The sequence below is a fragment of the Heptranchias perlo genome, chromosome 4, assembly GCF_035084215.1.
Source record: "Heptranchias perlo isolate sHepPer1 chromosome 4, sHepPer1.hap1, whole genome shotgun sequence".
Taxonomy (NCBI): Eukaryota; Metazoa; Chordata; class Chondrichthyes; order Hexanchiformes; family Hexanchidae; genus Heptranchias; species Heptranchias perlo.
The window spans coordinates 44,446,495-44,468,615 of record NC_090328.1 but is presented as its reverse complement, the minus strand read 5'-3'; the positions used below and the strand labels follow the sequence as shown (position 1 = coordinate 44,468,615).

Below are 22,121 nucleotides of genomic sequence, written 5' to 3'. Positions count from 1 at the left end.
ACACGGACTGCAGCGGTTCAAGAAGGCGGCTCACCACCACCTTCTTAAGGGCAATTAGGGATGGGCAATAAATGCTGGCCTTGCCAGCGACGCCCACAACCCATGAACGAATAAAAAAAAAGACCTGGAATCTAGAATGTAATAGCTTCCTTTACAATGACTTAGGTAGTTTCATCATCCTTTATCTATTACTATTGTTTTAATTAAGGCTACATGATATTATTTTTAACACTGAACCTACTAATTAATTCCTATTGCTACTGTAATCCCTAACTTGGTGTGCACATGTGCACACACACACGCACATACACACGCACGCGCGCACACACACACATTGGACTGCATATATTTATTTTATTTACACAGTAGACAACTAAATGTTTTACAGACTGCAAAGAAATGGAAAACAGCAGTGTGGTGATATAGAGGAATAAAAGCTAGTCATGGGTAATTTAGTTTCCTCTCACGCTAACTACTGGTTCAACTGCCACTACACCAATAGTGCACGGGCACTGCATGAGGTGGAAAGATCCCAGAACACCAGTGGAGCTGAGTGTTTTTTTGTTGGCTTTATTATGACATATAAGCATTAAATTGGAAGCAAATTTTAAATGAAAAATGCGAGCAATGCCAGGAGTTTTCTGTTATGACATTTAGTTAAACTGAGAAACTATTCAAAGGCCCTGAGATTTCTTTGGTGCCTCATCACTCAATCCACTAAACAAACATTTCTAATGAATCTGCTGGACATGCTGGGTACAAAATGTAGAGTAATACTGTAGTGTAAGACCTTAAAGCCTGAAGTTTTGCTGCCTAAAGGTAACACTATTAGACTATGAACGATTCAGATAAGAATTGCAACATTTAGAAAAAAGAAATGTGCAAATTACAAATTTTAGTCATCTGGTCAGTTATTCTGGAAAATATTTTGCAGATTTCCTATTAGTTCCAAAGATTCTCCATGAAGGGTGGCTAAGTAGATGTCAGACCTTTAACCTTTTCCCATTGTCTATATATTAGGTCTTTTGAAGAAAATCAGGAGTTGCATGATTATATTTTTTACCAATTCTATAAAACATTGATTCAGGATTATTTGATTGATTAGCAGTGTGCACATTTCTTGTTTTATGTTTTGTAACTTAGCAGTAAAGGATGGTGAACAGACTCTTTGAAAGCAATACACAGTTAAGTTTAAACAGAACACTTATTATCAAATCAGTAATCATCAAAGCCAAAACCAATGTCAAAAATAAAAGAATGTTATTTCTAATTCCTTTACCTGTTTAATTTTGAAAAAAGGGTAATTATGGTGAAACCCCCTTTCCAAAAAGGTATTTATGTTGGAATTCCATGTTTAAAAGATTTACAAATGGTGATTCCCTCAATAAAGCTGTTTTAAGAAATTGGCAATTCATTTGGTATTGAATGTGCTCAGTATCCTTATCAATCAGTATAGATAATGCATTGATTCATCTGTACAGCTGTGGAATTTGCTGTATTTAGTATGTAATAATTGTTAATATTATTTTGCTGGTACAAATCATCCATGAGTAATCAGATCCTAGTGCTGTTGTAATGGATTTTTCTCTTCCTGGCAGGATATTGCCTTTGGCTATAAAAAGTTAATTTCAAATACTGATCTGCGTGCATTAATTTCCAAGCCATTTGCTGGGTATAGGTATGGCAAGGAATATCACAGACATCACAGCACTATGCAGGGGCAATTGGTCATTATCTTAAGCAAGAAGGAAGCAGTGTTAATGTGAAGGCCACAGTGTACAATGGTGACTGATAAAATCTTCATAAGGATTTCTCCCTGAGGGTCTGGTATTAACAAAAGAGGCTAACACACAAAAAAAAGTTTGTTTCTTTTGGTATTTTTTTGTGAATGCTTCAGACAGATAAAGCTCACCAGGTTGTGGAGTAATACCATGAAGCCAATTTGAAAAGCACTATTCAATATTAACATAGTTACTATGCTCCCAAAACCTAAAACAGTAATTTTAAATTAGATCATTGCATCATGTGTATCCTTAAATTAAAAAGATTGACCAGCTCTGCTCTATTATACCCTTAGACTGAAATGTCATTGGCTGAAGAGCCAACATATATCTGTGAAAATAATTGTCAATCACGTACACAAAACAGGCCATTCTGCCCAACTAGTCCGTGGTGGCATTTACTTTCCATGCGAGCAAATAGTTCCAATTACGTTTACCCACTCTGTTCCCGTAATCCCTTCAACCCCTTTTCCTTCATCCACCAATCCAATCTAATCTTGAATGTTTACATAGTTTCTGCCTCAACCACTAGCCCTTAAAGTGAATTTCACAGCTTCAGAACTCTCTTTGTGAAGAAGTTTCTCCTGCCCTCTGTTTTAAATCTCTTATATTTAATCTTGTATCTATGGCTTCTCTATCTTGACCCCTCAACTACTAGAAACAGTCTGCTTCAACAGGGGAATAGTGAGGTCAGCACATGGCCTGTAATTATCAGTGAGTGACATAAGCAAGCAGATGACAAAGTCTACTCAATATAGTCTACTCAATATAGCACAATTGCATTGGTGTAAATGGTGGAGGAGGGTGGAGGGAGGAGGGGACTGAGCAAGTGCACTGCAAGAGCTGGGTAAAGGGTGAACTGTACTCACCTTTTCTGACCTAGTGAGGTCGTTGAATCATTTCCAGCACTGGATCCAGGTCCTCTAGATGATGCTGCTCCTTTTCACTTGTTGCGCCACCTCCAGCCATACTTTCTTGGAGAGAGTGCTGGGCTTCTTCTTCCCATTTTTGGGGAGTAGGATATCCCTTATGGCTGACAGCAGTACCTCCAGGGAGATGTCAAAAAACCTGGGGGCCACAATCCCTCACTTGCCAGCCATCCTGAAACTTCTGCAGCTTCCCTGTAGCGATTTTCACCTTCAGTGAATGCGGCCTCCCTTTACGAGGTGCATTCAGGCTTTAAATACTGCCCGGGACTCCAACCTGAAATTGTGTCATGTGGGTGGCTGGCCAGCCCGCCAATCTTATTGAAATGGTGTTCGGCCATTATAATTGGCCAGGCCTCGACATCAGTCTCACTTCGTGGTGCGCTGCCCGCTTTGGGGCTCACACGCACTGTTTTTTGCCCTCCCATTAAAATCGTGGCTGTTATGTTTTAAGAATCTGAGAAATGCTTTGCCAGCACAGAAGCACAGAGTTTGACTTGATGAATAGTTAGATGTGATTGACATTTATGTTAGTTAGATGGGCTAACTGCAAATGTGGCCAAGACAATGTAGCTAATTGCATATTTTGTACTTCAAATTGCACTTAGGTTTATACTTTATGAGACTAAATGTGAGATCTTCAGTCAAACCCATTGCCTGCTGTGCACTAGAATGATCTTTGTCTCAGATGTAATTCTCTTATCATATAATCCTCATGGCTTTTAACTCTTCGAGTTTTGCAGATTTCAGAATACACACACAGATGAATGGTGCCACATCAACATGCTCAAGTGCACCAGGATGTTAGGGTTTGGGTTTCCCCATCATTTTCCATGTGGTGATTTTCATAGTTTGGGCATGCTATCAATGGGCGATGTTGATCAGAGGCCAAGTGCTACCCCATAGTGAAGCTCTCATCCAGATCTACTTTCATGCACCTGCCAGTCAGGCTGGGAAAGACCTGCTTAAGTGATTGTTTTTGCTCAATGTCATTAATCAAACAGAAGTAAAAGTGCAGTAGCATCAGGACTCATCCAAATACGCCTCTTCCAGCTGGGGACCCAACATGGTGAGTTTTCCAGTAGGGTGCCTTTCAACTGACAAAATTGGAAATAGCAGTTCTCAAGAAGGTTATACTTAAAACAGTTTATTATCTTATAGATAAAGACTTTTACATTGAAGGATAAATTTTACGAATGTGTTCTCCCGATGTGGAGCCTCGCCCACTGGGAGTGCAGATCGGGAAAATATGTGTGCGCTGCCCATGATTTTCCATCCGTTAACATAAATGGATAAAAAAACTGGGAAGTGTGCCAGCGATTTTCTAATATGTGTTCCCACTGGGTGAGGCCCTGCATCTGGAGCGTACATTTATAAAATTTACCTTTCCAAGTACTCCCCTCCTCCCTGGCGCAAGCTTGATGGACCAGCTGGTCTTTTTCTGCCCATCATTTTCATATGTTCATCCCCAGAGAATTTTCTCCCTTTGATTTAATAAATGAAACTGCTCTATTTGCACAGAGGAGGGGCATGTGATTTGTCACGTGTCCAGAATTAGGCCCTGAGAAATGTAAGCCATGGAAAGTAAGTCCAAACTTTTATATCCCATGTGTCTTCCATAATTTTGTATTATTAATCTATGCACTGAATTTTATTTTTGGTTGTATTGTGGTCCATTTAATTTTGAGCTCCTCTGCTTCTCACTGATGTTTTTTTCAATGTGTTTTTTTTAATCTTTGAGTTTTATTTCAGTGAGGTGTCACTGCATTACTGCACAGTCAGTAATTGTTGAGCTTCCTTTTCCTAATTTACCATTGATGTTTTCGGAGAAAGTTAGCTCCACTTCCTGATTGCTATTTTATCAGTCAAACACTTTATTTAATGGAACATCTTTTTTGGTGTGCTTTACACATGGCTTCAGGCTTCATGCAAGATAGGAAGAGGAAGTTGTGGCTGCCCTATCCTGGCTATAAAAATAAATCATAACGTACCATCCTGTAAACCAGAAAACTACCTTATTAAATACATGTGGCCCTAATATCTTTAATTTACACACTGCATTTCCCAATGGCTATCAATGTAGAATGGTTTTTCCCTCCATGTGTTAGACAAACTTTGCAAGAACTAAGGAGAATGCTGACCTTTGGTTCAAAGCACAGGAAAACTGAACGTTGTCTTATCCTGTTGCTGTATTATGCAGCTGGCTCTGTTAGAATAATTCAAGCTATCTGCTTGTTTTGTGGGGCAATATCAACAAACGCCTTACCTTTTAACTTCTATGCTAAGGGGTGCAGTTGCTACACATATAAAATAGGAGGAAAAGTGAGGGACATTCTATGTTCTGTATTTCTTGATCAAATAATACTTTTCTTGCAGCCATCGTAAATGTGTTCTAGTTGGAATTTATATCCTGGTTCATCAGTTGTTCATGACTATCACAGAAAATTAACGTTAAGCACTTTACATGTGTGTGTGTATATATATATATATATATATAAATTTATCTATCTTCACACTATTAAGCAGTCAAATTCCAGTGAATGTTATCTTTACAGTATGGCTTATATATATTGAGAATAATGGGGACTTGGGAGTGATTACAATGCAGTAATCTAATCAAGGGTTCAGGAGATAACAAAGAGGGCATGACTCTTGTAGTTTATGACCATCACCTGAAGCAGATTAGATTATAATGTTGCAATCACTCCAGTGTATTTGTTACTTATATATAATTTATATTGTTTTAACTTTACACCGTGGTTTTATTCTGTTTGAAGAGTGTTTGTACTGCAGTGACTGTCACTGTGGACACCTACAGTTTCTGATTGTTGATGTTCTCTCTCTCTCAGCAATTAATAATCATGAATTATTGTTTCGGGTTTATTGAGAAAAAAATAGTAGTAGAAATCTATGTTAAATGGAATAAATCATTTAATATTATATGACTGAAAATGTTCAGTTATTCCTACTCTTTAGTTACCACATCGATTTGATACATTTATTCAGCCTTTGTTAGATTGAGACCTACATTTTTAGAAGCCATCCTTTAAAAATAAGATACAATGCATTTAAGAGGACTACTTTATTGAAAATCAGTACTTAGATATTGACTACTGGAAACTAGCATTGTACTGAAAAACTCCATAGCCTGAACCACTGCATCTCCCTGACTGAGCAAAGCTCCAAGATAGTAGTCAACTTTTACACAGTAAAATGGTACAGAAAAGTTCCAACAAAAGTGAAGTTCAAACCAAAATAAACCCAAGTGTAAATTATTATAGAGGTATTACAGGAGGTGATTTATTATACCAGTAGCAACTTTGGAGGCAATGCAGCCCAAAGATTGTTACACTTTATCTTGTTCTATTTGCAGGTAGGTCAGACTGATTTGCTTGTTTTCCTCTACTTTATCAGCATTTCTGCCATAATAGTACCGGTGTTACCTATTCCCTCTGATAGAATTGCATATGAGATGAGATGACAATATGCCAGTGCCATTATACAGTTGCTTTTGTGCTAATGTAAAATTGTTTTGATGCAAGTGTTCAGTTTACGATCTGACTCCTTAGTACTCACCTACCCGTTTATGTCAACACATTGGGGACCATTCTAATTTTGTCAATATAAGTGAGACAAGTCGGCAGATTTCTGTTTCTGTCCCACTGCTCCTCTCCTTTTCAGTGTTATGGGTCCAGATAGTCACTCAGGCTTTGCTTTCTTGTTGCAAACACAGTTCTTAATAAGAGAAAAGGCACTTACAACTCAGGAAATAACTATGCTACTGAGGGTGGGCTCTCTGTAATTCTCAAATGTAGCCAGAGCCCCACAGAATCCTGGGAGTTGTAGGCAGATGGCATCAACCACCTCTTCTCAAAGGATGATCGAAGGTGAAAAGACTACAACCCCAAAAGACAAAGCGACAATAATGCATGCGCAGTGACGCTCTTCGTGTTTCTCCTCCTTCCTGTTTCAGCAGATTTACGCTCACTGCAATGTGAAGATAGGGGGTCTGTTGACATAAGTGCCTTTAAAATGAAGGCCTTTAATGCTGTTAGGGACATAAAAAAAGAGTTTATGTTGACATTGACATAAACAGTATTTGGTATTAATGTGCAGAGAAGGGACTAGGACTTCTTTTTTGTCAAAATAAGTGGGATGTCAACATAAACGAGTTTGAGATAAAGGGATAGGACAATATTCTGAATCATAAAATAATAGAAAATTTACGGCACAGAAGGAGGCCATTCGGCCCATTGTGTCCGCGCCAGCCGAAAATGAGCCACCCAGCCTAATCCGGCATGAATCAACCTCTAGCAGGTAGTTCCACATTCTTGAGCCTTATATCAGTTGTAATATAGTTCAGTCCAATGCAAAGCCCCATTTAAAAAGTACACAGATGCTTTGAGAGATTTTTAGAATTTTAATTTGAATGTATTTAATGTTAGCAAAGAGGCAACACTCATGGATAGCTCTTTGCTAACATGATAAGTTAACCGACTGGTGAATGGAGCACTACACGTGCGTGCTTGTCACTGAATTCAGTGTTGGCTTGTGCTTTTACAGCTTCACAGCATTATGGATATCTGCTCATAGAAACAGGTTTTTTTTCAGGCTTCAAAGGCATATCGTAACACTTATTCACATAATTGCATGTAGACCTGAATTCTGCTGCCGATTGAGCTGTGCAATGCCAAAAAAAAAACCACAAACAGGCCCATTCTCATCTCCCCACCGCCTCTGGGTATGGGACGGTAGCACGATGAAAATGGTGGCGCAGTTGACATCCAGGTCACCATCACCATCATCAGGACACCATCATTTTGGTGGCAGCCTTGAAATTGGCAGCCCGGGCACCTACTGCAAATAGGTGGGAGCCTCATTAGGTCAGGCAAATTGGGGTCCTGTGACGTTAATAGTACCCTGATGCAATTTTAAAGTACCAAAGGACTGTTGCAGGCCAATCCGATAAAAGGTAAAAAAATGCTTTTTAAACATTTATTGTGGAGCCAGGAGGGTCATTAATGCTCCTGTTGGCCTCACAAAAAATGACCTCCCCTATGCCCGACCCTCTGCACTGCTCCCCCCAGATCGCCTTCCTCCCTTTTTACTTACCTGGACTTGCTGGGCTCCACAGTGGAGCCACTTGATTTCCCGTCCCCTCTGATCAGCGAGCTGCTCCAAATACGTGAGCCACTGGCCAACGGAATTCAAGTGAGGCCTGGTAATGAATATGATTTGGGCCTCCGACCACTTGCATGGGTAGATGGCGGGCTTCCTCCACCCACCTCCCATCTGATAGAAGCAGTCACTTCGAAATCAACACCAAATAGTCTGGCACAGAAATATTTAGGAGTTTTGTTCAATAACAACATAAATCACCTTAACATTGGTTGGTTTCTTGGCAGTGATCTTTTTGTAGTATTGCCTTTTTATGTTATTATTTGGTATTGTGAAATATAGTTTCAGCTTGCCTCAATGGTGAACCAGTTGAGCCAAGCTGACACATATATCTACTAGTGCTAAAAATTAAATCACCCTAAAGAGACAAGGTTTAATATTTGTACAATATTCTGTTTCTCCCAGTATATCACACTTACCTTTAAAAAGGTTGTTAAAATTCATGGCAGGTTATATTTAATTGGACTAATTCATGATCACACGCCCAATGGGGAGCCATGCTTGTAGGAAGCATAAGTCAGAGAATCAGAGCTAAAAATGTTGTAGCCTTATCTCTGAGCTTTCCTGCTGGGAGTTCAGGAATACAGAATTACCCTTAAAGTGTCCTTGTACTTTAGTCTTTTCCACTTTAGAGAGATGCTTTTCATTTATGATTATTTTTCTTTTACATGCATGTCAAAAATTGTAGCTTATGTGAGACAGTTTTCTAAGAACAATGCACAGGGGAAGCTCTACTATTCGCTATTTTGCTGTTAGTGAAAAAACAGTTTCCCAATGCATTTCTTGTTTTTTTGTCTCCTGGTTATAGTTGTCATTACAAGAAAATGGATGGTCTAATGATGAGTACCTCAGATCACCTTTCTTAAATGTCTGGAACGGGGATTGATATTCCGATGGGGCTCCCCTTGACATTCAACGGCATTACCATCGCCGAATCCCCCACCATCAACATCCTGGGGGTCACCATTGACCAGAAACTTAACTGGACCAGCCATATAAATACTGTGGCTACGAGAGCAGGTCAGAGGCTGGGTATTCTGCGGCGAGTGACTCACCTCCTGACTCCCCAAAGCCTTTCCACCATCTACAAGGCACAAGTCAGGAGTGTGATGGAATACTCTCCACTTGCCTGGATGAGTGCAGCTCCAACAACACTCAGGAAGCTCGACACCATCCAAGATAAAGCAGCCCGCTTGATTGGCACCCCATCCACCACCCTAAACATTCACTCCCTTCACCACCGGCGCACTGTGGCTGCAGTGTGCACCATCCACAGGATGCACTGCAGCAACTCGCCAAGGCTTCTTCGACAGCACCTCCCAAACCCGCGACCTCTACCACCTAGAAGGACAAGAGCAGCAGGCGCATGGGAACAACACCACCTGCACGTTCCCCTCCAAGTCACACACCATCCCGACTTGGAAATATATCGCCGTTCCTTCATTGTCGCTGGGTCAAAATCCTGGAACTCCCTTCCTAACAGCACTGTGGGAGAACCGTCACCACACGGACTGCAGCGGTTCAAGAAGGCGGCTCACCACCACCTTCTCGAGGGCAATTAGGGATGGGCAATAAATGCTGGCCTCGCCAGCGACGCCCACATCCCGTGAACGAATAAAAAAAAAGATATTTAGTAAAATAAAACTATGCAGAAACAGCTAGAGCTAGCTCGCAGAAAGCCAAGCGAGTTTATCTGTTGAGTAACTGAGCCATACAGATCATGAAGTTACCAGGTTCAATCCCTCTCTGTGCTGGCTGAGTTAGCTGATCTCAGCCAGAATGGTAGTAGGGATGCTACAATTAGCTTCATTGTACCTGATTTAGGGAGGCGAAAATAAGCTATGGTTCACACTACTGATCACTCACTACTGTCCAGAAACCACTGTTGAAACAAGCACCTATGTGGACATCATGTGAAGACTGGATAAAACTTCCCCAGACCTTTCCCCGGCTATTCACTTTCCAGTGGTCAAATAACTTACTGATATTCAATGGGTAATTTTCCGGTAGAAAATATTGGACCAAGCACCCAAATTCCTGATATGTGCTCCTGGCAGGCGGGGCTCCATGCTAGGCTTACGCATGAATGATGTCAACTGTCTAGGCTCACATGTGAATGATGTCCACTCAGACAAAGTACTAGTGGGTGCCTGGAATCATTGAACTGTATGCTAAGAAAGAGTCAACGCATTTAGAGGACAAGAGGAGAGAAAATAATTTTTAAAAGGAACAAATGGCTAGAGATTTTAATCAGTACACAAAGATCAGATCAAACCTGGTGATGTATGGCACAATTTTCATGCTAACACAGTCCTTAAATGTCTAGTCCCAGCATTTAATGTCCAGATGCCAATTAGGGTCTCCTCTGTTTGGTGAAATAAATAAAGATATCTAGAAATGCCTGGAGTTAGCTCCCCCAATGGTCTGCCGAAGTGTTTCGTGTAATTGAATGGGGATATTATCATATTGAAATAGACTGTCATCTTTAGGCATTTAAGAAGTTATAGTAACCACACTGTCTATTTTTCCCTTATTGAGTTCATCATAAATAATAATCTCAATAGATTGGTTAGAAACAATACCTGAGCAAAAAAGTTTAAAACAAATAAAAATTGTCAGAAGTAATCTTGTTTTGTGATATTCTCATTGATATGTTGAATATTGAATGTCAAACCAAACCATCAAAACAATTCTATTCAGGTGTTCGTAGATGGAACTGCATCTAGTAAAAATGCAAAATACAAAGCAGTATACTTTTGGTATATAAGAACATAAGAAATAGGAGCAGGAGTAGGCCATCCGGCCCCTCGAGCCTGCTCCACCATTCAACAAGATCATGGCTGATCTTCTACCTCAAAGCCATTTTCCTGCAGCATCCCCATATCCCTTGATACCTTTAATATCTAGAAATCTATCGATCTCTGTTTTGAATGTACTCAATGAATGAGCCTTCACAGCCCTCTGGGATAGAGAATTCCAAAGATTCACCATCCTCTGAGTGAAGAAAATTCTCCTCATCTCAGTCCTAAACGGCCTACCCATTATTCTGAGACTGGTGTTTGGATACCATCCAAAGCCCATGTTATAACAAGGAGCGTGTTATAACCCAGGAATGCTAAAATTCTTTGAAGTATAGTTTTCTGAGTTGAAAGGGTGAATCTTATTAACCAGTATCTTTATCCATGTGAAGCCATTCTTTAAAGAGCCGTTTTGAGTTCACAATAATGTAAGTTGGAAGGTTAGATCTTAGTATCCAAGCTCCATAACATGCACAACAGAGCTTAAACTAACAATGATAAGCATTAAAATACCATATTATAATCAAAATAGCATGACATTTGAGAGCATTCCAATGAGGTTATATTTCACAATTAATATTCTTCTTTAATTATTATCGCTGTTTATTGGGCATTTCCTTGGACAATTGTTTGCCATTCATTAGTAGTGTTTCATTTGTATTGAAAGAGATTTTCTTAGCCTTATAGCTACTCAGCCTTCATTAAAAGTGCGAAATTATTGCAAATTGCACTTGATCTCATTTAATGTGTTTTCTTTATTATAGATGATTCAGCGGGAAGCAGAAGTGAAGAACAAAGTGATTTCTGTAGCACTGACAGATTCTGTCCATAATGTGTGGCACCAAGAAGCTGGAAAATCTATACTGGATTGGATGCAGGAGGTAAGATTCTTCCAACTAAGACTTGACCAGTTTCACAAGCAAAGACTTTTGATTCAGAAATAAGTGGAGAGGCAAACTTTAGAGCTGCTATGATCGTGTTAAAGGTCAAGAAATACCCTACAGTAATCAGGTTGTAATGTCAAAGATGTCAAAAACCATTGTAATGTAGTACAGTCCACTCCAGCTTTACCATAAAAATATATTTGGACAGTTTCATGGACATGATGAATGGCCTGCAATCACAGTGGAGCTGGAAGTCCATCACCAATTTCTGCACATTAGAAATTACTGTTGGCTATCAAGGGATATGGAGCTAAGGTGGGTAAATAGAGTTGAGGTACAGATCAGCCATGGTCTAATTGAATGGCGGAGCAGGGTCGAGGAACTGAATGGCCTACTCCTGTACTTATGTCCCTAATGCTTAGCATGCTTGTATATCATTTCTCCGCTACTTTATTGTAAACAAGTTATTACTTCTGCGAAAATAGTAGACAAAAGAATGTTAAACGGTGAAAAGTATTCATCCACTAGTGTCGCTATAGTAATTTCTAACCTTATATTTCAAACTGATCACTGTTTGAATACTAGAATCTCAGGTCTGCAAGCCAAGTACTAATGCTGACAATTTCATTTGAAGAGAATGTTATAAAGTGAAAGAAATTACAGAGTTCAAACTTCTTTTATTCTTTAAATCTCTTACAGGGACATTATTCATGAAAAGAAGTATTTGGTAGAAAGAGAAATGAAGGAGGAGAGGATTAGAAACTGCAGTATATGCATGTGCAAGGGCAAAAAGAGAGTTAAATGCTGTTGCAAAGGGAACAGAAGGTCCTGTAGAGTTTTGCACCGTTTTCCCATTTTAATGTTTTTTAGGGAGCCAGGAGGTCAGAGGAAGTGGTTTCCCAAAAATGTTTATTATTTTCTTTTGGATCCGTACATCACCATAAACAGAATTCCTTTTTTAAAAAATTGCAAGCTTACATACTAATATGAGCAGAATTACCTGTTTTTATCCATAATTCAAGAACATTTAAAACTCCTTATTAATGGTACCAGTAAATTCCTCATGGTGTCGTGCACAGTTAATTGATGAATGTAAGTTTTTTCATATACAAGATGGTGACAAGTTGAGAGAGAGACTTCAGCAGGTCGGTCCACAACACCACCTGCTGGCCAGAGCGCGCAACTATATAATTACAAGCAACTGTTTACATATATGATTTTCATTCTAAATGCTTACAAAGCAATTTCGATGTAAAACGTGACTAAAAATTGTGATGACAGGAAGACTGCACACACAGAAGATTTTTAGTGATATATATACCTGCGCCATTTACAGAATTCTAGTCAAATATAAAAATGTTATCATTTGCACAGAAAGGAGGATGTTAGTGTGCAGTGTGAACTAAAGTTGTTTAACTTGATCATACCAACATAGGGTTTTATGCTAGTGAAAGAACAAAACTAAAGCTACGTCAGATGGTAATAAAAACACTAGTTCACACCAGTGTTTATATTGCAGAGGATTTGTAAGGGATTTTACATGTTGATGTATTAGCAGTGGATTGGATAGTGTGGTTACTTGGAACACTAATTTTACCTCTGGGACCTGGGCTCAAATCTAGCCCAGACAGATGGAATAAAAGTCTATTCTCTCTAATGGCCTTTAAGGGTTCCAAACAAAGTACACTTGAACGGTCTCAATCCAGTTCCCAGTTGACATAAGTCCACAGCATAAAACAGCCCTCATAATTCACAATTGGCACCTAAAATATACAGAGAATATTCCATTACTGGGTTTCTTTAAAGAGTGGGAAAGTCCTATAGTTTCTAAGCATCACTGTGAGTTTTATGAACACAATAAACCCAGGTTTATTGTACTGTTGGCAATATAGCATTGTTTTCATTATCCACCTTTTACTGTTTAAATATGTTAAAAATAGAAAAATATTTTAAAGTTGAACAATCTAAATATTATTAAACTATTTCATATTTACAGAATAAGACTAAAGTTGATGGTTCCTATGACGATTAAGCGTTAGGATCTGTTCTATTATTGGAGTTCATAAGTTCTTGTGATGTCATTGTGGAAATGGATACTCCACTTTGGGTTGGCTGCAGTTGTCAGCTAAAACATTAAAATCTTACAAAAAGGCCTGGAGTGGGAAAAGTTATTTTGAGGGGTGGTGATGTTATGCTCCCTTTGTATTTTCTGCCTTTGTATTTGCTTCTCATGTTGACTCTAATAACATACCTTATGTCAGTTCAACAATAGCAATTTGCATATATATAGTGACCTTAACATAGAAAAATAGTTATATTGTGTTTCTTTGCTTTTGAACACTTTTACGTATGAAAAGTTTACCTGGATTAATTTTGCCACTCTGCTTCATAATTTTGAAATGCCTATTTCCTACAAAAGGAATCTCATTAACCTTTCATCATAACATTATTTCCCAAGTCTGGGTATGATCCTGGTTAACCTATGCTACACCCTCCCAAAGGCCACAATAGCCTTCCTATTTAGAATTATGATTCAAGACTCATACACCATTGTAAATATCCCAATCTGACTTGCAGAAGTGGTTTACTTACCAACAGACTTGTAACTAGTAACATACTGTTGCTTTGATTTTCCTATTCTATGTGTCTGTGTTACGGTAATAACAACATCATTGCCTGTGGTTTCATATCTGTTCATGCAGATGTGCACCCATCTGCTCACTCCCACTTACAAATGAGTTTGTACCTCCAGGTGTTCATTTGTTTCCTTTTTTTAGCCAGTTTCCTAACAGAATGGTCCAGACATCAGTACTTTGGATCCAGGAAGATTGTTTAAATTACCTATTGTGATTTGTTTTAGTTAAAAAAAACAAAATAGATAAACATTAAAGCAGATGAATAGCGTACTTTTTCCAAGGTCAAAGTCATCACTGCATTACAAGCAAGGGGTTATGTAAGCTATGCTTGTTACAGCATTTTGGATGAATCCTAATTGATATTGGGATCTTAAAGTTTGAAGTACCCATTCTTCTCATCTTTGCATCTGAAATTTGGCTTTGGATATCTTAATGCAATCAGTTTCATTGTGCACCTTATGTACTATCTTTCATACCATCACCTTGGATAAAGAGATGATGTTCACTTCTGAGGTGAACAAATTCTTAAGCGACTTTGTCTAAATTCTGAGGAAAGACTGGAGAAACTTGGGCTTTTTACCCTGGAAAGGAAACATCTGAGAGGTGTTCCTTCGGAGGCGTAAAAGATAGTTAAGGCAATGGAAAAGGAAAATGAGGATGTTACTTTAAATTAAATTATGAGAGTAGGACAAGGGAACATGGGTTCAAACTAGTAAAAGGTAAATTTAGAACTGATATCATAAAATTCTTCTTCATGCAAAGAATGATCAACACATGGAATGGACTTCCAGGTAGAGTAGTGAAAGAAAACCTTGGAAATATTTAAGAAACAATTGGATGCTGCAATGGGGAGACCGTAGGGTCTTTCTGGATGGATGAATTAAGATGAGCCAAATGCTGTTCCTTATCCTCAATTATCTTATGACTTTGAAACTAGTTCAAGAAAAGGGCAGCGTGGTTCAGCTGATAGCGCTGTTACTTCTGACTCAAAAGGTTTAAGACCCACTTCACAACTTGAGCACTTAATCCAGGCTGACACTAGTTTGCACTACTGAAGGAATGCTGTATTGTCAGAGGTGCCATCTTTTGGCTGAACCATTAAACCGAAGCCTGTCTTTCTGTCAGGTGGACATAAAAGATCACAGGCGCTATTCAAAGAACAGCAGGGGAATTCTCTTGATGTCCTAGCCAACATTGATCCCTCAACACCAAAAACAAATCATTTATCCTACTGCCGTTCTGGAACCATGCTTTGTGCAAATTGGCTGTTGCGTTAGCCTACATAACAACATTGACTACACTTCAAAAGCAAGGCCATCCTGTTAGCAAAGCATCTTACATACAAGATACAACTACCTTTACATTCTCCTTTTATCAGCACTCTCCAAACTGGTAAAGGAAGTTATTTCTGTGTATGGTGCATTAACAGAACAAGAAATGAATCTACCGGGAAGCACATTTTCTTTCCAACAGCCTACAGATTTGCATTGTCTGAAGACATTCAGCCCATACTCAGCCTAAGATTTATTTTATTTAGTTATTTAGAAATGATGCATACTCCACTTTTGTCATAAATTGCAGAACAGACAATGTGAGTCACAGATCTAAAAATGTTGGACATAATGTTATTGTTATGGCCATTGGTGCATTATATTGGGGTAATTTGGTAAGCTCAGCTGCACATATCAGGAAATGATGCACGCCTACAATTTGTACAGTGCCACGGGTGAGGCTCCCAACCAGCAACATGAACTCGAGAAATTGGCTCTTTAAAATGTGTGTGATATATTTTATTAAAAGTCTTATGTATGTGTGCACTTCCTGTCTACAAAATGTTACTTCTTCTTGTCATATTCTTTGTCACACTTTTCAGTTATTTTTTTCTCTATTATAAAGTCCTGTGTTTACATTTATAATGAAAACTGCCCATATAAACCTATCATGTGCTGATTATGCAATCTGGCCACCAGATGGCACTGTGGAATACATTTTGAACTTTCAGAACTTTGCCACCATCTTGATTTTCTTAAAGCAGCAACCGGATAGTAATGTTATTTTTTGAACCTCCACAAATAAAAACATAATTTAATTTTTTTTTTGTTTTAAATCCTCCCAATATACAAAGAATATTAATTTCTGCCTCATTCCCTCCTGATTGCCGTAATGCGACACGTTCTTGGTGGCACCTGCCGCCAGTTTCCTTTCTTCACCTTCGTCACTATAGGCTTCATATGCCTGGTGACTTTGTGCCTTTTCCTTATCTTGACAGGTATTGGCATCTCTGATGGGTTACCTATGCTCTCCACTGGTTTTTCCCTTGCTTTGCCAGTCAGCTCTTCTTGGCTGCATCTGGAGGCTTTTTTGGCAACTTTTTCTTATTTTCACTGGTGTTGGCCTCTCCACTGGTTCTGCCCATCTCCCTGCCTACCCTGGTCTTACTCCTCTTGTCTGCTGGTCAGCCATTCTCAGGGTGCTCTCTGAAGGCTGAAGATTAGAGCACACCCATTATACGGTTGACCTGGTTGTTTACTGTCAGATCTGGCCCAATCATCTAAAGCAATATTGTGCCTATCCTTCCTCATTCAAAACTTCCCATTACTCTGGGATTATCATGGAGGCAACCATGAGCTTCTCTTCTCAGAAACAAACAGCTTCCTCTAACCCCCTTCCTCTCCTCTCCCATCTCAAACACCAAATGTGGGGAGCTCATAGATTTCTTCATCCTAAAGATCAAGACCACCTTCTTGACTGCAAAAGCTGCTCCCTCCCCCTTTTCCTCCCCTTTTGCCCTGTATTTCCTCCATCCATCTCCCATATCCTTGTCCTGACCATTTACAACTTTATAACTTCTCCCTCCCGTCCCGCACCAAGCTCAACTCCTTCATGAAACATATCCTTGGCACCCGCCAGACTCAACCCCTCCTTGTACAACTACCCTTGCTCAGCTCTTTTTTGACATCATCAGTGGCTCCATTGGTAACATAATTTGTAGGTATGGGGTCAGCATTCACATTTATGCTGATGAAACCCAACTTGATGTCGCTGCCACTATTCTTGACCCTGGACCACCACAGTACAGTTTGTTATCAAGTCCAAGGTGAGCAAGAACTTCCCGCAACTCAACATCAGCATGACTAAAGCTATTCTGTTTGCCTCCTACCTAAAAATTCTACATCTCACCCCCTCCCCTTCTCTGGCAGCTCTCTCACTGAGCCCAACAGTGTGCAAACTCATTGTTTTGTTTGATTTTGAGCTGAGCGTCAAATCAAACATTTTATCACCATAAAGACCGCTACTTCTACCTCTGCAACACTGCCCACCGCCACCACGCCTACCTCCCCCCCCCCCCCCCCCCCCTGTCACTGGAATGCTTATCTGTGCCTTTTTCACCTCTAGATTTGATTACTCCTGTACTCTCTTTGCTGGCCTCCCAAGTTCTGCCCTTGACAAATTGCAACTCATCTGCCTGCATCCCACCCCACAATGAAAGCAGTGCATCCTGTCCAACTGATGCCTCCTTTTCAAGGAAAAGTAATGAAGATGTTGCCTCTTGCAAACATAGTACTTATCACTTGCTTGATACTGGTGTATAATTCAAAATACCTGGTGTAGCAGATGTCCCATTGGTGGATTGGAAGGATGCAGTGGGATGAAAGTGTGAGGTCATCCACTTTGGATTCAAGAAATATAAATCGGAATATTTTCTTAATGGTGAGAAACTAGGGACTGTGAAGGAGCAAAGAGATTTGGATGTCCATATACACAAATCACTAAAAGCTAGTGGACAGGTACAAAACATAATCAAAAAGGCGAGTGGAATGTTGGACTTTATCACAATACAAAGGGAAGAAGTTATACTTCACTTGGTCAGACCCCAGCTGGAGTACTACGTTCAGTTTTGGCATCACAACTCAGGAAGGATATATTGGCCATGGAGAGGCTACAGCGCAGATTCACCAGGATGATACCAGGACTAAAGGGTTAATAAATTATTAGGACAGGTTGCATATACTTGACTGGTATTCCCTTGAGTTTAGAAGGTTGAAGGATGATCTAATTGAGGTGTTTAAAATGACAAAAGGATTCAATAGGGTAGATACAGATAAACTATTTACTCTGGAGGGGGAATCCAGAACAAGGGGACACAGTCTTGAAATTAGAGCTAAGCCATTCAGGAGTGAAATTAGGAAGCACTTTTTCACTCAAAGGGTAGTGGAAATCTTGAACTCGCTCCCCCAAAAGGCTGTGAATGCTTTTTGTTAGGTAAGAGTATCAAGAATATGGATCAAAGCCTGGTAAATGGAGTTGACGTACAGATCAGCCATGATCTGATTGAATGGCGGAACAGGCTCGAGGGGCTAAATATCCTAATCCTGTTCCTATCTTCCTAAGTCGGAGTGTGACGGAATGCTGTCCACTTGCTTGGATGGGTGCAGCAGCGATAACACTCAGGAACTAATTGGTGAGACCACACTTGAAATACTGTGCAACTTTCTGCACAGTGGGGGAAGATTTCCTCTATGCACATGATGTAGCGAAATTATGAATACATTTATAAGAATTGTTCCTTGAAATTGGGAGGAACCATGTTCAGTCGGGCAAAATAACATCAACAGTGAGTCTGCTGGAGGGATTCAACATTCTAACACAAACCATTAAGGAGTGTAGGGGAAATTGCAATTGGAAATTCCATCAAGTAACAGCTGTAGCAATAGTAGACTGCAGTTACTGAGGTTCGCTGTCAGTGCAGTGGTTCCAATTCCATAGCCCATTCAGATATGAATCACGTGCTAGGGTGAGTGTGGGGGAATTCCAATCATCAAAGACTCTGAAGCAGATTTGGAAAGGAAAAGACTGCACGGAACCAATCATTGTAGGAAGAATGAAGTATCAGTACAGGACACTATCTAGTTCACATACATTTTGATACTCTAGTAATTCCTAAAACTTTTTGTTGTGGTAATTGTAGAGTTCCTATGGAGTGGGTTCTACATCAGGAAGTGTCAGATATTATACTCCAGAAAGGGGGTTATCCAAACATAGATCTTTCTACCACAGTTAGAAGTCTATTCATCCATAATCAGAGACCTTACGTATCAGTGGCCTGTTTGTTGTCAGGAAGCAGGAGTAAGGAGTCTTTTTTTGGCCTAATCCGCAAGGTCATTGTAAAGATAAAAGGAGAAGGTGCCAGGAAATTTTATGAGCTCTATATTGTCCATGCAAAGAATGATTTTTATCTCCCTTTACATTACTGTGCTACAGCCAGTGGGAACTCTAACTTTGGCAGCAGCGTTATAACATAAATTAGGTAATGCTACTGCTGCCACAGGAGTAGAGAAAGACAGAAAGAACTTGCATTTATATAATGCCTTTCACAACCTCAGGACATCCCAAAGCACTTCACAGCCAATGAAGACAAACATCACAAGTGGTTGTGTTTATCTGATCTTCTGGAGGCAGCAAACAAAAACCTTTTTGTTTCTCTGTCTTTGCCTCTTCCTAGAATCCATCATGAAATATCATGGGTGGGAGAGAAAAATTACACAGAACTGGCAAACGCAGAATTCCATTGAACTGCTTTTTTCTTGAAGGGATATTTTAGTATTAAGAGGGCTTTTCCCTCACTTCCTTTCAATCTCAGTGGCAACCCCTAACTTTCTTGCTATTTTGGCTGAATAAATAGGACCATACAGTTAGCACGGAGAGTACATTTATGACTTTGTTAAGACTAATGGACAAAGGGAATTATTGGGGAGGCTATGCTATGGGTCCCAACAACATCACAGCTGTAGTGCTGAAGACTTGTGCTCCAGAACTAGCCGCGCCTCTAGCCAAGCTGTTCCAGTAGAGCTACAAGACTGGCATCTACCCGACAATGTGGAAAATTGCCCAGGTATGTCCTGTCTACAAAAAGCAGGACAAGTCCAATCTGGCCAATTACCGCCCCATCAGTCTATTCTCAATCATCAGCAAAGTGATGGAAGGTGTCATGGACAGTGCTATCAAGCAGTACTTACTCACCAATAACCTGCTCACCAACGTTCAGTTTGGGTTCCGCCAGGACCACTCGGCTCCAGACGTCATTACAGCCTTGGTCCAAACATGGACAAAAGAGCTGAATTCCAGAGGTGAGGTGAGAGTGACTGCCCTTGACCGAGTGTGGCACCAAGGAGCCCGAGTAAAATTGAAGTCAATGGGAATCAGGGGGAAAACTCTCCAGTGGCTGGAGCCATAACGAGCACAAAGGAAGATGGTAGTGGCTGTTGAAGGCCAATCATCTCAGGTCCAGGACATCGCTGCAGGAGTTCCTCAGGCCAGTGTCCCAGGCCCAACTATCTTCAGCTGCTTCATCAATGACCTTCCCTCCGTCATAAGGTCAGGAATGGGGATGTTTGCTGATGATTGCACAGTGTTCAGTTCCATTTGCAACCCCTCAGATAATGAAGCAGTCCGTGTCCACATGCAGCAAGACTTGGACAACATCCAGGCTGATAAGTGGCAAGTAACATTCCTGCCAGACAAGTACCAGGCAATGACCATCTCCAACAAGAGAGAGTCTAACCACCTCCCCTTGACATTCAACGGCATTACCATCGCTGAATCCCCCACCATCAACATCCTGGGGGTCACCATTGACGAGAAACTTAACTGGACCAGCCACATAAATACTGTGGCTACAAGAGCAGGTCAGAGGCTGGGTATTCTGTGGCGAGTGACTCACCTCCTGACTCCCCAAAGCCTTTCCATCATCTACAAGGCACAAGTCAGGAGTGTGATGGAATACTGTCCACTTGCCTGGATGAGTGCAGCTCCAAGAACATTCAAGAAGCTCAACACCATCCAGGACAAAGCAGCCCGCTTGATTGTCACCCCATCCACCACCCTAAACATTCACTCCCTTCACTACTGGCGCACCGTGGCTGCAGTGTGTACCATCTACAGGATGCATTGCAGCACCTCCCAGACCTGCGACCTCTACCACCTAGAAGGACAAGGGAAGCTGGCACATGGGAACAACACCACCTGCACGTTCCCCTCCAAATCACACACCATCCTGACTTGGAAATATATCGCCTTTCCTTCATCGTCGCTGGGTCAAAATCCTGGAACTCCCTTCCTAACAGCACTGTGCGAGAACCTTCACCACAAGGACTGCAGTGGTTCAAGAAGGTGGCTCACCACCACCTTCTCAAGGGGAATTAGGGATGGGCAATAAATGCTGGCATTGCCAGCGACTCCCACATCCCATGAATAAATAAAAAAAATGCAGGTCCTGGCAGCTGCCATGATGCTTTATTTTATTGTGGTAATCCTCCCACTCTTTGATCCTGCACAGCAAGTGAGAGGCTGGGTGTTTGGGGATAAGGGCTAACCTCTGCACACGACTCAAGACTGCTCAAGACTCCTCTCAGAAACCCATGCTCAGTGGCTGAACTTCATTACGATAAGATGAATCCATGGGTCAACTAGAGCCCTTATCAAACAGACCATTGGAGTCCTCAAACAATGATCCTGCTACCTGGACAGGTTTGGTGGCTTCCTGCAATACAGCCCAGAAAGAGTGTTCCGTATGATAGTAGTTTGCTGTAGGCTGCATAACTTTGCTCTGCAATGGGGACAACACATGGAGCCATCATTGGACAAGGACCTTCAGCACGATGAGGAAGAGGACATGATGACAAAGGGTAAAGTTATGCCTTATGAACCTGATTGAATTTTTTGAAGAGATGACTAAAGTAGTGGACTGGGGAATGTCTATGGACGTTGTTTATATGGACTTCCAGAAGGCATTCGATAAAATCCCTCATAAGAGACCGTTAGCCTAAGTTGAAGCTCATGGAATTGAGGGCAAATTATTGACCTGGTTAAGAAGTTGGCTGAGCAGCAGGAGACAGAGAGTAGGGACAATGGGCAGGTA

At 40.6% G+C, this 22,121-nt stretch overlaps 1 protein-coding gene across 6 annotated transcripts in view; it reads left to right on the top strand.

Moving 5' to 3' along the window:
• arb2a (ARB2 cotranscriptional regulator A) overlaps positions 1 to 22,121 on the top strand; it is a 469,833-nt gene that overhangs the window by 272,012 nt on the left and 175,700 nt on the right. For all 6 annotated transcript variants that reach the window (XM_067982839.1, XM_067982841.1, XM_067982838.1 and 3 more), the window contains exon 9: positions 11,448 to 11,564. In XM_067982839.1, coding sequence (XP_067838940.1) covers positions 11,448 to 11,564 — 117 coding nt within the window. The remainder of the gene's footprint in view (positions 1 to 11,447; positions 11,565 to 22,121) is intronic.